Here is a 14,022-nt window from a genome sequence, read left to right as displayed (position 1 = left end):
TAAGTCGTTGGAAAGAGAACTTTTCTATTTCAAGACAATAGAGTGAAATTGCGATGAGTTTTAGTGGAAATATTGGTTTGCTTACAGAAGTCGATGGTTCATCTCAGGTGGAATGTGAAGATACTAAAGTTATCTGTGCAGTAACAGGTCCTATTGAACCTAAAGCCAGGCAGGAGTTGCCTACTCAATTGGCTTTAGAGATTATAGTTCGTCCTGCTAAAGGTGTTCCATCGACAAGAGAAAAATTGATGGAAGATAGATTACGTTCGGTTATTACACCAATTGTATCATTGTACCAATATCCTAGGAAACTATGTCAAATTACTTGTCAGATTCTGGAGAGTGGGGAGAGTGAATACGAATTTTCTCAGAAAGAATTGAGTTGTTGTATAAATGCAACTTTGCTAGCTTTGATTGATTCTGGTTTAGCTCTAAATAGCATTGCTTCAAGTGTTTCGATGGCTATACTGAAGGGTTCTGACGATGTCATTATAAACCCAACCAATTCGCAATTATTACAGTCACAGTCGGTACATGTTTTGGCCTTACAATTAATTGAAGGTAGTAGAAAGGTTAAAAATGTCTTATTCTTAGATAGTAGTGGTGATTTCACTGAACAACAATTGTTCAATGTTTTAGAAATAGGTGAAAAATCATGTTTAGAATTGGGTTTAACTCTAAGATCGATAATCGAATCAAAAGTAAAATCTAGTTTCATCTCATAATTTGTGCATACATAAAATAATAATTAAAATAAATATTAAAGAAAAATAATAGTAATATATAAATATACTTCAATTACAATAATTGAAAAAAAGAAGGAGTATAAAAATTAAAGCTTAAGAATTATTATGTTTTTTGAAAGTTTAAAGTTACATGGAGTTTTTCATCTCTCTTAGTTTATCCATTACCTTTTCCCTTGGCCAAGTTGAACTTTTGTCACCAACTGCCATTCTGACTGCAGGATCATCAATTCTCATAAATGGATTAAATTCAAGTTCATCTGCTAAGGTGTAATGACCTGTGGTGACATCATTGTCATTGGCGAATTTTTCTAAACTGTCAAAGGCTTTATTGTCACCAATCTTTGGATATATCATTGAACGCACAAAGAGTGCATTACTTTTGGTATATTCATGACCTGGATAAACATATGTCTTACCTAAGTTCTCTCTTCCAACAGAATTTAGAATTGCAGAATTTAATGAGTTATCCATTTCAGCGCCATTACCTTCAAAGAATCTACCACACCCAGCAGTAAATAAAGTATCACCAGTGAAAATGCATTGCTCTCCAGTTGATGGATCTTTCACATAATAACAGATCGAATCCTTAGTATGACATGGGGTCTTGATACATGAAATTATTAGGTCTCCTAAACTATAGTTTTGTAGATTTTCTGGTACCTCTGAAACAGCTTCACAGTATTTTGAACCACCTATAATTTGAATTGGATGGCCACTACTTAAAGGTTGCAATTTACTTAAAATTTCCTTATTACCACCAGCATGGTCATAATGATGATGTGTATTAACAATGGCTTGTATACTCTTCATTTCAGCATCATTTAAATGAGGCAATACCTCATAAGGTTCAGCTGGATCAATTAACCACGATTTGGTTTTATCAGCAGTTGACAACAGGTAACTGTAATTAACACCACCTGTTGTCCATCTCATTTTAATGGATTTAACAAACATTTTGCAACACCAATATCACCCTTTGATGACTTACAAGTGCTCTTTTACCAGTATATAGAAGGATTCAATCAAAATTTTATGTAAAGAAGTATCTCCCTTTATATATGAATAAATATTTTCGTATTTATTTGAAACGAACAAGTAATGGGATTCATTGTAAAGCAAAAAAATCTTATATTATTTTATGAACTATGGAATGATTATATTTATTTAACTTTGATCGACGATGCTATTACTGCTTAACTATTACTTTTCATTATTAATTAAATTCTGTTTTTTTTTGGTTTCCTTCTATAAAGTTTATTAACTGTTATATAGATCAATTCATTAAAAATTACATTCGTTTAAGAAAATTCATCTCTGGTTTCTTTATTTGGGAGGGTAAAGGGTTTAGTTTCATACATGTCTAATGTATTGGTATTGCGTATTCTTATTTCAATTATTTGAACCCACCATTGCCAGATAGATCGCAGCCTATTGTTTCTAATCTCTTTACGGATTTTAATCTTTGTAGTTCTTGCCAACGTGAAAGTTGGGCTTGTTTATGTAGATCGAACCCAAATATTGAAGGAATATATCTTCTTATAGGATGTTTTGGTACAAACTCTGGGAATGTTTGTAGTAACATACCTGGGAAACTTTTACCGAAATATGCACCATCAATCGAAGCATGTCTAGGAGATTTTGGATTATATAAATCTTCACATGATGGACAATATAACTTGACACTATCGATACCAGGGATATCATGAAGACCTACGGGTAACAGAGGTTGGAAATTACAATATATCCTTGGGCATCTACCAAATTCTGCATCTTTATATTTAGCTAGCATCTTTTGTAAACCTTTTACTGTAATAATATATCTTGCATGGATCAAACTGTACAATTTTCTTGCATCTGCTTCTAATTGTTCCAATTTTGAAGGAGACATGGCCTCCAGTACTGATTCATCGAGTTCATCCACAATATATTGAATAACTAGGGAAAATTTTGATACTGCCTTTTGTAAATTAATTAAATTAAACCTATCCGTAATGTAATCAACATCTACTTCGCAAAAATATTCATTACCCTTTCTGCTTAGAAACAAATCAATCCATAAGTCTACACAATCTGAAGAACCTGATTCATCATCAACAATATCCATTTTGGAACCACTACTCATCTTATTAATTTCAAAAATCCCTTTTCTTCCAACTAAAAATTACTATTGCTACTGTTCTTGAATTTAATCAAAAATTAGTCCAAACGAAATATAATTAAATGGAAACCTTATAATACACAACTAAGACTATTCAAATACGATCAATCGCTTTACAATACCCTCTATTCAAACCATTCGGTAACGATTTTATCACCAAGTTATTACGTTTTAATAAACCTTTCTTTAAATAAAAATTATCATTTTTTTCAACCTCATTGCCCTTTCCCATACAAATAATTACTAGTAAGAACTCGATATTCACTATGTTAAAATATAGTGATGATAACTCGAAATAAATAGTTTTAATTCAATGGTACTTTTCTGTAGTAAGTATCAAGGTATATCTACGGATATCCATCTGTTGGATTGTACTAGATGGAATGTATATAGTCTATATATGTGTATATCCTAATTGTATCAGTTAATCAATAGAAAACATTAAAAAGAAAAAGTAGTAAGAAATCTATCAGTTTTGTACTTGATTTGAAGATAATTGTCTGGGATTAGAATAACGCAGTGGCACCGACAGTGATGCATAATAACATTAAACTCCATCCACATAATGATTGTAAAATGTTCTTGTTCTTGTTCTTGATTAGGTTTGATGTACCATTTTTGTATGCACCAGTGCTACTAGCGCCCGATGCTGTTGAAGATAATGAGCTTGTATATTCTGAATATAATGACGATGAAACTGATGGCTTTATATTACCTTCCTTATCAAAATATTTATATTTATTAAATGGGTGTGGGAATAATCCGTTTTTTTTTAATTCCTTATAATCCCATTCTGCAGCACCTTCAGTTTTCCAATTCCAAAAAATCCAACCATTTGTATGAGTACTATAGTATGCTAACTGTGCTTCAATAAATTGTCTGACTTGTATTTTATATTCATTTGACCATTCACTAACTGGATTTTGAGAAGTGCATGTCCTGTTATTTGTAGTTGATCTGCCAAATGTGGAAGAAGAAGAATTTGATGAAAAGGTACCATCATACCTAGAACCCACGCCAATACCGTTTAACCATGTGGCACAATCAGTAATTGCTCCTGACCACTCACCAACAAATGCACTATGAGAACTCAATTCTTCACTAATTGAAATTGCAAAATCATTTATATGCTTTAAACGAATATATTGGCTTTCTACTAACTGAGAGTCTGTAAAAACTTCGTAATGATGATGATCAACTACAATACTTCTTGGAGAGTAAGTATAATTTTTTCCTTCTAAATATGAACTGGTAGTATTGATGTAGTTTGGATTAAGATATTCATCCCAATAACCAGGAGATTGGAAAGCGTCATGGATAATAAAGGTTACATTAGAAGCTGGTGTGCTAACTTTGTTCTTTGTGATGGTGTAATATTCTAAAGTGTCTTCATAAAAATTGACAATTTCTGTCATATTTAATTTTGGGCCTAAAGGTTCATTTACGATTTCTAAAGCACTTACAGAAGATGATGAGTTTGAATTGAATATAGAATCAATTTGCTCTCTTAAAATGGCGGTGGTGATTTCGGTAGAGTTTTCCTTTGTTAACCAAAGTGGTTTTTCTAAAGTTTGACCTGAATTATCAAATCCATTTTGTGAGCCTGGCACACCATGTAAATCTAACATAACTTTCAAATTATACTTGGCAGCCCATTGGTATGCATTATTCAAGTAATCTAATTGAATACGATTGACATAAGGGTCATCATAGGTGTAATTTCCCGGGTACATATTCGTCTCATAATCTAATTTCCAAGCCCAGTAACCGATTGGTATTCTAACGATATTAAACCCTTCTTCGCTGATTTGTTTGAAATCTGATTCAGTAATCCAAGTTTTAAAATGGCTATCTAATAAAATTCTGGCATCATCATGACCTAAGGCTTGACATAAAGTATATTCATCTATAATATTAATAGTTGATTGTTTATTCTTGGCGATTTCGGTAGCATTTTTATAAAGAGTTGGTGTGATGTAAGGTTCAGTAACTAGCCAACCACCGATGCTAACACCTCTGTAGACTGGATCATTCTGATCATAAGCCACATACTTTTCAACAGAATTAGAGGTAAATTCGGAATTTGATCCAAAAGCAAAGGTGAAATCTAAAAATAGAAAGGTGATCCATAGTAGATAGATGTCCAGCATTTTTTTAATCTATAAAATTCTCTAATTATGATAATGGTCGATAATAAGAAAAGTTAAAGTTTTTATCAATAAGTGTAGAATAACAAACCTAAATTCTAATTAAGCCTTGAACTTTAAATTAATTATAAATAAAATTAAAATTGGAATTGAAATTAAATGGGAGCACGTTAATACAAATGTAGAAACCGTTAGAACATCACCTCAATGAATTCAAAAGATATTTGTAATGTGTAGAAGAATGCCTGGCATGAAATGATAGTTTCGAAATAGAAATCAACATCAATAGCAATATCAAGTCTAATTCCAATTCCAATACCAAGATCGAAAACGTCAATTAATACATCAATGTAAAAACTAACAAAAAAATTGAACAGTATACAAAATGTTCAATAACATAATTAGGCATTATCACCAAAAGTGATCCTTGCTAATTTAGATTTGGCAAATGACTGAATAGGAGAGTCGTGATAATGTGCAAAAAAGCAACAGAGGAAATAAGAGAATATGTCTGTGTACTACTTTTCCAAATGTATCAACCAACTTCTTGTATAGTAAACGAGCAGATTAAATTGGATTAAATTGGATTAAAACAAGGAGATCCAAGACTAAACCAAACTAAACCAGAAAGTGTTCGAGTGGTTTTGATTTGGTCTCATCCATACATTGCTACTACTGGCAGCAATATTACTAATACTTGTGCTGCTGCAATACAGAAATTAATATCTTGATAGATCGAGTGAACAAGAGCAAGTGGTTAGGGAAGGTGTAACCCCAGCAATAGATCTAATTATCATAGAATTATACAATTCTGTTTGCTACGTGTTGGCCAAATCCAATTTAGGAATAGTCAAGGGAAAAGAGAGGGATGACGATGACGATGACGATGTTGATGACGATGTTGATGACGATGTTGATGACAATGATGGTTATGATGATGATATATTTCCATTTGTAAGTGGAAATATAAGTATTATTATTATTATTATTATTATTATTATTATTATTATTATTATTGTTATTATTGTGTGTTTTTGAATGAACGAATGAAGTTATTTGGATTCGTCCAAATAACGAACGTTGTTGGGTCATGTCTCTTAGATCTCTCGAGAAGGAGATAAAAACAAACCAGCAAGAGTACGAATATGGTTAAAAACGAATAACTTAAAACGTAAAATGTTAAAGGTAAAAGGTTAAATGTAACATAGTGTAGTGTATTGTAGTGTAGTTTTATTACATTTTTAAATTGTGAGTCGTTTTTCCAGTTGGCACTGTTATTTCCAGGTTCATTTAATAAAACTACAGTACAATATTCTTGGAGTTACTAACTAGTAATACGATTTTTCACTGATGAATAAGGTTGAAATTTTCACCTGTCCTGTATTTGACTTTGTTGGAAAGGAGCATATCCAGGAACAACTTTCTATCTACAAGGAAGTGCTATACTAAATAATTATATATCGTGCTGCTATATTATACCATCTTATGCTGTAACTTGAACTGATGACGATAATGAGATGAGTTTTAGTTTATTAAAAATTGGACTTAGATGAGGTTGTTATTGATTGGGTAAGGAATTAAGGAGGTTCTTATTAGTTAGAATATACTATATTTTCTCTTAAGTAGTCGTTAAAACCGTGAAATGTGTTGAAATGAGATGGAAGGGTGAAACAATATCTTAATTGACTAAAAGTGGCTATTTAGTTGATAAGGTATTACTTGTCTTTTATGTTCGAAATATAATAAACATGTGAGATCATGTAAATATGGAGCTTGATTCTTAGGCCATCTCTAATAAAGGTATGGCTTTTCTGTTACCTTTATGAACTATGTATACATTTTACTTTTTTATATATATATGTTTTTTCTACAAGAATCAACAATATGCACAGTTTAATGTATAGATGATGCAAGAGATTAAAAAGTTTATTATTTTATCAAATATTTACAGGATAGAATGTGGAGATGTATGTGAAAGAATTACTTGCTGCTACCTTGTTGAATTTATAAAAATAAAATTAGGTTCTTAGTAAAGATAGTAGATACATCGATGACCACCGTAACCGGTAATCAACTCAAGTGTATATCTATGCATAATTCAATTTGTGCTATGTCTATTTGATGTTTATTTATCTGTTTGCTTGTCTATTATTATTATCATAAGTTGCACTAATACTAATATTAATAGAATTTATCTCTTATGGATACAGGTTTTAATTAAAATTGAATTACGAAAAAGAAATTGAATTACGAAAAAGAAATTGAACTTAATGTATGTGATTTCTTTACCTCTAAGTTTGCTTCTCTACTTTTTCTTAATCCAATGTATTTATTTTTTTCTTTGACCTGCTATGTATATAGATATATCTCATTTAGGTTATTTATAGAATGGATATATAGCAGTTGCGTGGATAACCGTATATGTAATATTCTAATTATGCAGCCAACTAGCCAAGGGTCGAATTGTTGTTAATGAGGAGAAAAAAATGATGTGATAGAAATATTTACACTATACATGAAGAGTTTTAATTGGATTTTAATTTTAACTTTAAATCTTTAATTTATTTTCTGGCATGAGTATGATAATATCCCATACAATTAATTCTTATTATAATCAATTTGTTACTGAAATAGATTTATTACTGTAATAGATTTATTATCGAATAAAAGGAAATATTAAGTAGTTGTAAAATAGTAGTTCTAATTATTAATAACAATAACATGGTAAATTTCTTGCTATTTCTTGGAAATAGAAATTGGGTCACAGGATATCTAATTTCGATTAAAAACTTAATATTTTGAGGAATAGCTATCATTATGATAATAGTAAACTTAAAAATGCAAAACAGCAATTTAATAATTGGAATTTATTAAGATAACAACAATTGTGGTTTTTGCATACTAAAGTTTGCGTTGTTTTTTCGAAATAATAACATACAATAAACGATTCTGTTACTACTCTTTGAATTGTTTATTAAACTAAATCATATTTTAAAAGTAAGTGCTAGTAGCTATGGTATTTACAGTTAGCGCAGTAGTAGTAAGAGTAGTAGTAGTAGTAGTAGATGTAGTAGCGATAATAGCATTAACAGTGATAGTGGTAGTATCATTGTAAATAATCCTCTTTCTTTCTCAATCTGTGCTTGTTTGTTTTCTTACCATTTTTAAAAATACCTGATGTTTAACTTTTAAGCTATGCAAATTAATCTAGAATTGAATTAAAATGGTGCGATGTTGGTATGGAATAAAAGTTTTTTAAGTAAGTATTATTGTAAAGGTTACGTAAAGGTAGGCAATCTAGTAGATTGCGATTACGATTACGTTAAAAAAATATGTTGGTTTGTTTGATTTAATTCGTACTATGTATATACAGAAAGAAGATATACACAACAGGTTTATAATTAAACACTGATATTTTTTAGATGAATGACAGGAATGATTTATTGTAATAACAATATACCGTTGGTAACATTAAACATAATAGTAAATGTAGATTTAGTAATCTTTCGATATATCATCTAAAACAATTTAATCGTGACATAAATGGTATGATTGTTCAGGAGCAAGTATCAAATAACGTTGTACATGTGGAGGGTATGAACGAGATATTGGGATTGGGAAGATTTTGTCATTATTAAAATATGATATATATAAATACTTGAAATGATTAGAATTGTGAAAAATGCATGTAATTACTGCTACTTGAAACTGTTTCTAAATTCTTGTAAAATAGAACGGAAATTAATTATTTATTTTGATTTCTATGTAAGTAAAATATTATCTTAACATTTAAGATTGATTATTGTAAAGAATATATCACCAGCTAAAAATGATACCAGTTATTAGAATGAGTGAAGACGACATAATGATGAGAAACTATTATATGCCTAACAATATAACAAATGCCTGTGTTAGTGCCAACAGTAGACTTGGGAGAAATGAAGCGACAGCACATGAAAATCTAAATATGAAAATGTATGGGAATATTCAATATGTAGGACAAATGACAAGTTCACAACAACATCAACAACAACAACAACAGCCAAGAGTTGTTGATCCAATGACAGTAGGTGTTCCAATATTACCCAAGATCCAACATTTAACCCAGAGTAATGGTACAAGCAACAGTAACAATACTAATACCACTGCCAACAATCCTAACAATAACAGCAATGGTAGTGCCAACGGTCTTAAATTTGCGACAGAGGTTTATTTACCAGAGCTTCGGAACGTAGCTATAACAACGACATCCAATGATAATATTAAGGGGTCGAGTATAAGTAGTTCAGCTAATAGTGGGACAACCGCCAATACGCCGGTATCCACAACTCCAGTTGGATCTACTTCTGTTTCTACTTCTGGCGCCGGTACTGGTGTGATGGCTACGTCATCTGTCGTCACTAGTACACCATCACCAATTAGTGTCATTGATAGACCAACGGTGAATAGAGGTATACAAAAGAGTAAAAACGCTAGTAAAAGAGCGATACAGAATCGTAATGCACAGAAGGCATTCAGAGAAAGAAAGAAACTGTATATTCAAGAATTGGAGAGAAAAGCTTATGGATATGATCGGTTGGTAATGGAAAACACGACTTTAAAGAATGAATTGCATCAAACAAAGCGGATTTTACAAATTGTACAAAATAATAATGTTCAGACAACCACATTCGGTCGTTAATATTATTTGAATTTTGTATATATGTGTGAGTGTTTTGTTTTCGATTATAATACTGATGATAATTATCATGATAATAATAAATCAATAACAATAATGGCACAGCAATAATAAAAAGACATGGCAATATGCGTCATATTGTATATGTAATATGCATACCATACATTGTAACTTTCTAAGAAGGCTATTATTAAACTAGAGAAAAATTACAGATGATACAAACTTCCATGAAAAATTGCCAGATCTGTAAGAAACTATGTTATTAATTTTGATAAACTGCTCATAATGAGGAATAGATATTACTAAAGGGTAAATGAGGCTAAAGGTTCGAAATAATCACAAACAGAAAAAGAAACGCGGAAAAGAAACGTTCGGATAATTTAAAGTTCTTTTACTGAACTTTTCTTTTTCTCGTTTCTTTTTTTCTGCGTTTTCAATATTGATTGTTCGATATATCAAGAAAATAAGGGAGAAAGAAAGAGATTGAAAACATGTTGGTGTAGTAGTTATTTGATCAAGAGAACAACCAGTATATTTCACCATAAATATCCCCTTAAAAATCCAGTGTAGATGGTATAACAAAAATGTTAATATTTGAGAAATGGAAGAAGCATAAATGTATGCATGTACAAACACATATATATCGGGGAAATAAGATGATCCGAGGCCGATATTATTGAATTTCAACAGTACAGTTTAATTGCTGGGTTAGATGCATACAACAACAATTAAGATGAGCTAGGTTTAACACCAAAAAGGCAATAGATATTAAGCAATAGATATAGAGATGTGGACAGTATTGAATGTGTCGGATTAACTTGGGACCAGGTGAATTCATTAAATAAAGATTTGGTAATAAGATAAGAGAATTGTTCTCTTTACTGTATGGAAACTAAAACAAAAGCAAAAGCAAAAGCAAAAGTAAAAAAAAGGAAATACAACCCACATTTCAGTAGAGAGTTACACGCGCCAACTAGTCTTGCACATAGATATGTGGTTAGAAAAGGGAGTCTCTCAGGTCTTTGTGTATTTTTGCCGACCTAATTCTGCGAAAAGAACAACGTATCAGCAGCATAGTAGCTTATAGATGTATCTATCTGTCTATGTATTTATTATGTATAGACCGACTACTACATGAATTCAAACATCATTTACACCAAGTATATAGCACAGTATAATTGGCTGTAGTTACATTTCAAAAAACAGCAATCGGTCGGTAAGAGAACCTAGTAGGACTAAGATAGTGTATATACCTTTTTTTTATTTTTCATCTCTTTAAAACTGTTATTGTCAATTGTTTTATTTTTCCGAAAAAGGTTAAAAGTATGATCCTTAAGAAATCTATATGTCTTTCTTGAACGAGAGAAGTTAACTTTTATGATTTCTATCCGATGGTAGTGAGATATTACATGCATTCATATACTTCACCCACGAGTAAAGACGGAAGAGAGAGAGAGAGAGGGGAGAGAGGAAATAATATTTTGTAATTTTATTTCCTTGTTACCCCATACACCACCACAGAGAACCCTAAAAATCAACTTCAAGATAAAATTGCAAGTGGAGGTGTACGGCTGTTTTTCAATCGTTACCTCTCTTTTCCATCTCCAGTACCCTAAAATTGAACCAGTTTCCAAACATGCGGTAGAGAAGACAGCGTATCCAATTTGATTTGATTTGAATATATTTTCTTTTTGTTTTCCTTTCTTGGCTTTAACTTTCTTTACACGTCCTCACTCCCATTTTTTTGTACTTGCTACTACCACTTTCTCACTTTATGGTTAGAAGTATAACGCGGAATGAGAGGTTATGGATTGTTATCATTGGGGGGGAGACCTGTTAAATTTTGTATTTCCTTTTCCTTTTCTTTTTCTTTTTTTTTGTTCTCTGGATATAATTGCCATTCATTCCTCTCTGATCATTAGAAGGAGAATAAAAACCGAGCCCTCGATCGAGTGTGTTGGAATTCAAAACGGTAGAAGCCATGCACATAAACTACTGTAGTTTTGTAATTTTGTAATTTTACCTTAATCGATCAAACAAACAACTAACTAACTAACTGCCTGTGTTTTCTTCTTTCGTTTTTTCTCCCAGAAACTTTACTAGTACTATCTGTTCTTTAGATTCCGTCTGTCTACTTGGTTCTCTGGAGCCAGTCTCCTTATTCTTTCGTTGTTCGTTTTCGCTTTTCTTTGTTTTGTTTGTTTTTGTTTTGTTTACGTAGTCCTTTGATCACCAGTTACCGATAGTGTGCGATGGTCAGCCGTGTGACCGTCCACACATCCATAACCGTCTTTCCCGCCGGATCTCGGCTACTCTTGTGGGCATTTCCCTTTTGTGATCGGTGTTCCTACATGATTTTTACTCGCATTTCCTTCCGTTATGCAAAGCAATCTTTTATGTTCTTTGTAAAGAACATAAAAGAACTATATGCTCTCTAAGCTGCACAGCTACTCTCGAATCACATTTTACAAAATTTCTAAAGATTTCTAAAGATTATGCAAAGATGCTTCTGGTTTTGTTGCGATTTGTTCTTTAGAAACAATCCTCTATTTGCCGAACTAACGTTTCCTTCTTTCAAAAGCTTGCGCCCAGGGTCAGCCCTGCGGTTGTTCGAATTCTAAATTAAAAGAGTCTAATTCGAGCTAGCCAATTCCATACTATACCATACTATACCGAACCATACCGAACCAAACCTGAACTGAGCTAAACTAAACTAAGCAATCTTAATTTATCTATCTACTATATATTTCGTAACTCAGACAAACCTCTCCTGATATTTCTCACTACAAAATTCCAATTCTTTAGGTTTTCTTCTTCTTGACCCGGTTGGTTGATTGATTGATCCATAGTAATGCTGATGTCAATATTATAAGCACTTGTATGGTTATCCCTCTTTTTCTTTCAATGTTCTCTTTCTTGCAGCTTGCAGAAACTAATTATTTTAACTAATATAGCAGGACAAAATCTTCTTACTGTATCGATTCATCCCGCTGGGAACCTTAGATTCAGAATTTATTACTCAAAGACTCTGTTTTTTTTTACCTGCTTTGTTGAAGTTTCAAACCAAAAGGACTAACTTTCGATTGCTTATTATTTTGACCTTTTTCTATATTATCTCTTTAGTTCTTTGTTGGGAAATCGGATACCTATTATCTTCTCTAATTATTTTTTTTTTTTAGCCTGCATAACTAATTCATAAGATATGAATACATATATATAAGATGGAAGATGATTGTTTCGAATAAAATAAATTATTCTTTCCATACCATAGTACCAATAATAATATTTTGAAAAAAAGGGCCAACTGAATATACCCCCCCACCCCATCTCATCGTTGAAGTGTATCCCTCTATTGCTCCCCACCCACTCCCCTAGGTATATAATTTTTTTGTTAGGTCTCAAACACTGATGACGTTGTATAGTGTTGATGATTCGGTATTAACAAAACAAAATTTGTTACTGTTGGATAATTGGACAAATTATTCAAAACCTGCAATAGATTATTTCAATGGCATGGATATTTTAGATTACCACACAGTTTTTTCCCTCTTGCATAGATTCAGATATAAGAGAAGTTCGATGAGGTTACCTTCTTGTTCATTAGAATACAATACCGATTATTACATTTATATGGGTAGGCTGGTAAACTGTGTCTTTCGCCAATGGTCACTGGCATTGGATAAAAATTTGAACGATATCAAATTAAATCCAATTGTAATCAATTGGGATAAACAAAATGATGTGACTGTGCTTTATGGACCTGATTTGTCCTCACAAAAATATTTTGATCTGTTTAGTTTTAATAAAATTGGAAGTCATAATGACAGTTACGATAAATGTAGTACTAGTAATAAGGTTAATATTATGAGAAACAAAAAGAAACCTAATATTATTTATAAAGAGAAAACCAATAGCATTAGCATTAGCAGTACCAGCAGCAGCAACAACAACAACAACAACAACAATAATAATAATAATAATAATAATAGCAACAGCACTGAACGAAATTTAACTATGCAAAAACGGTTGCTACAATTCGATAATTACGTCTTGAAAAGGGAAATTGATAGAAATGGACGTTATTTCGAATGTAGAACTGTCATTAATGACATACCAACAACTCCTAGAAAAAATTGTCTCCTGTATAAATCAAATACAGAATCTCTTCTAGTTCCTGGTAGTTGTCTTATTGATCTAAATTATAGAAAAAGTTCAATATTTAAAGTGCAGGTCACTTCACAATCTAATGAGACTATTTCATGCATGTAGTGTTTTTTTACTATTCTCATTTTA

At 31.6% G+C, this 14,022-nt stretch overlaps 6 protein-coding genes across 6 annotated transcripts; 3 read left to right on the top strand and 3 right to left on the bottom strand.

The window, feature by feature from the left end:
- Nucleotides 1-53: 53 nt before the first annotated feature.
- RRP46 (exosome non-catalytic core subunit RRP46) lies at nt 54-725 on the top strand (the record flags this gene model as incomplete). Its single annotated transcript, XM_001643472.1, has 1 exon — nt 54-725. One exon carries the CDS (start codon nt 54-56, stop codon nt 723-725), a length of 672 nt encoding a protein of 223 aa, XP_001643522.1.
- Nucleotides 726-872: 147 nt separating this feature from the next.
- Kpol_473p22 (hydroxyacylglutathione hydrolase) lies at nt 873-1,700 on the bottom strand (the record flags this gene model as incomplete). Its single annotated transcript, XM_001643471.1, has 1 exon — nt 873-1,700. The coding sequence occupies one exon, from the start codon at nt 1,698-1,700 to the stop codon at nt 873-875; it is 828 nt and encodes a 275-aa protein (XP_001643521.1).
- Nucleotides 1,701-2,139: 439 nt separating this feature from the next.
- Kpol_473p21 (casein kinase II subunit beta family protein) lies at nt 2,140-2,868 on the bottom strand (the record flags this gene model as incomplete). Its single annotated transcript, XM_001643470.1, has 1 exon — nt 2,140-2,868. One exon carries the CDS (start codon nt 2,866-2,868, stop codon nt 2,140-2,142), a length of 729 nt encoding a protein of 242 aa, XP_001643520.1.
- A 542-nt stretch (nt 2,869-3,410) lies between these two features.
- On the bottom strand, nt 3,411-5,054 carry EXG2 (glucan exo-1,3-beta-glucosidase; the record flags this gene model as incomplete). The annotated part of the gene is made up of 1 exon (XM_001643469.1): nt 3,411-5,054. One exon carries the CDS (start codon nt 5,052-5,054, stop codon nt 3,411-3,413), a length of 1,644 nt encoding a protein of 547 aa, XP_001643519.1.
- A 3,826-nt stretch (nt 5,055-8,880) lies between these two features.
- Nucleotides 8,881-9,732, top strand: Kpol_473p19 (uncharacterized protein; the record flags this gene model as incomplete). The annotated part of the gene is made up of 1 exon (XM_001643468.1): nt 8,881-9,732. One exon carries the CDS (start codon nt 8,881-8,883, stop codon nt 9,730-9,732), a length of 852 nt encoding a protein of 283 aa, XP_001643518.1.
- A 3,405-nt stretch (nt 9,733-13,137) lies between these two features.
- Kpol_473p18 (uncharacterized protein) lies at nt 13,138-13,998 on the top strand (the record flags this gene model as incomplete). The annotated part of the gene is made up of 1 exon (XM_001643467.1): nt 13,138-13,998. The coding sequence occupies one exon, from the start codon at nt 13,138-13,140 to the stop codon at nt 13,996-13,998; it is 861 nt and encodes a 286-aa protein (XP_001643517.1).
- Nucleotides 13,999-14,022: the final 24 nt, after the last annotated feature.

This window comes from Vanderwaltozyma polyspora, genomic scaffold (assembly GCF_000150035.1).
Source record: "Vanderwaltozyma polyspora DSM 70294 KpolScaffold473 genomic scaffold, whole genome shotgun sequence".
Taxonomy (NCBI): Eukaryota; Fungi; Ascomycota; class Saccharomycetes; order Saccharomycetales; family Saccharomycetaceae; genus Vanderwaltozyma; species Vanderwaltozyma polyspora.
The sequence above is the reverse complement of the archived record's forward strand: the minus strand, read 5'-3'. Positions and strand labels throughout refer to the sequence as shown.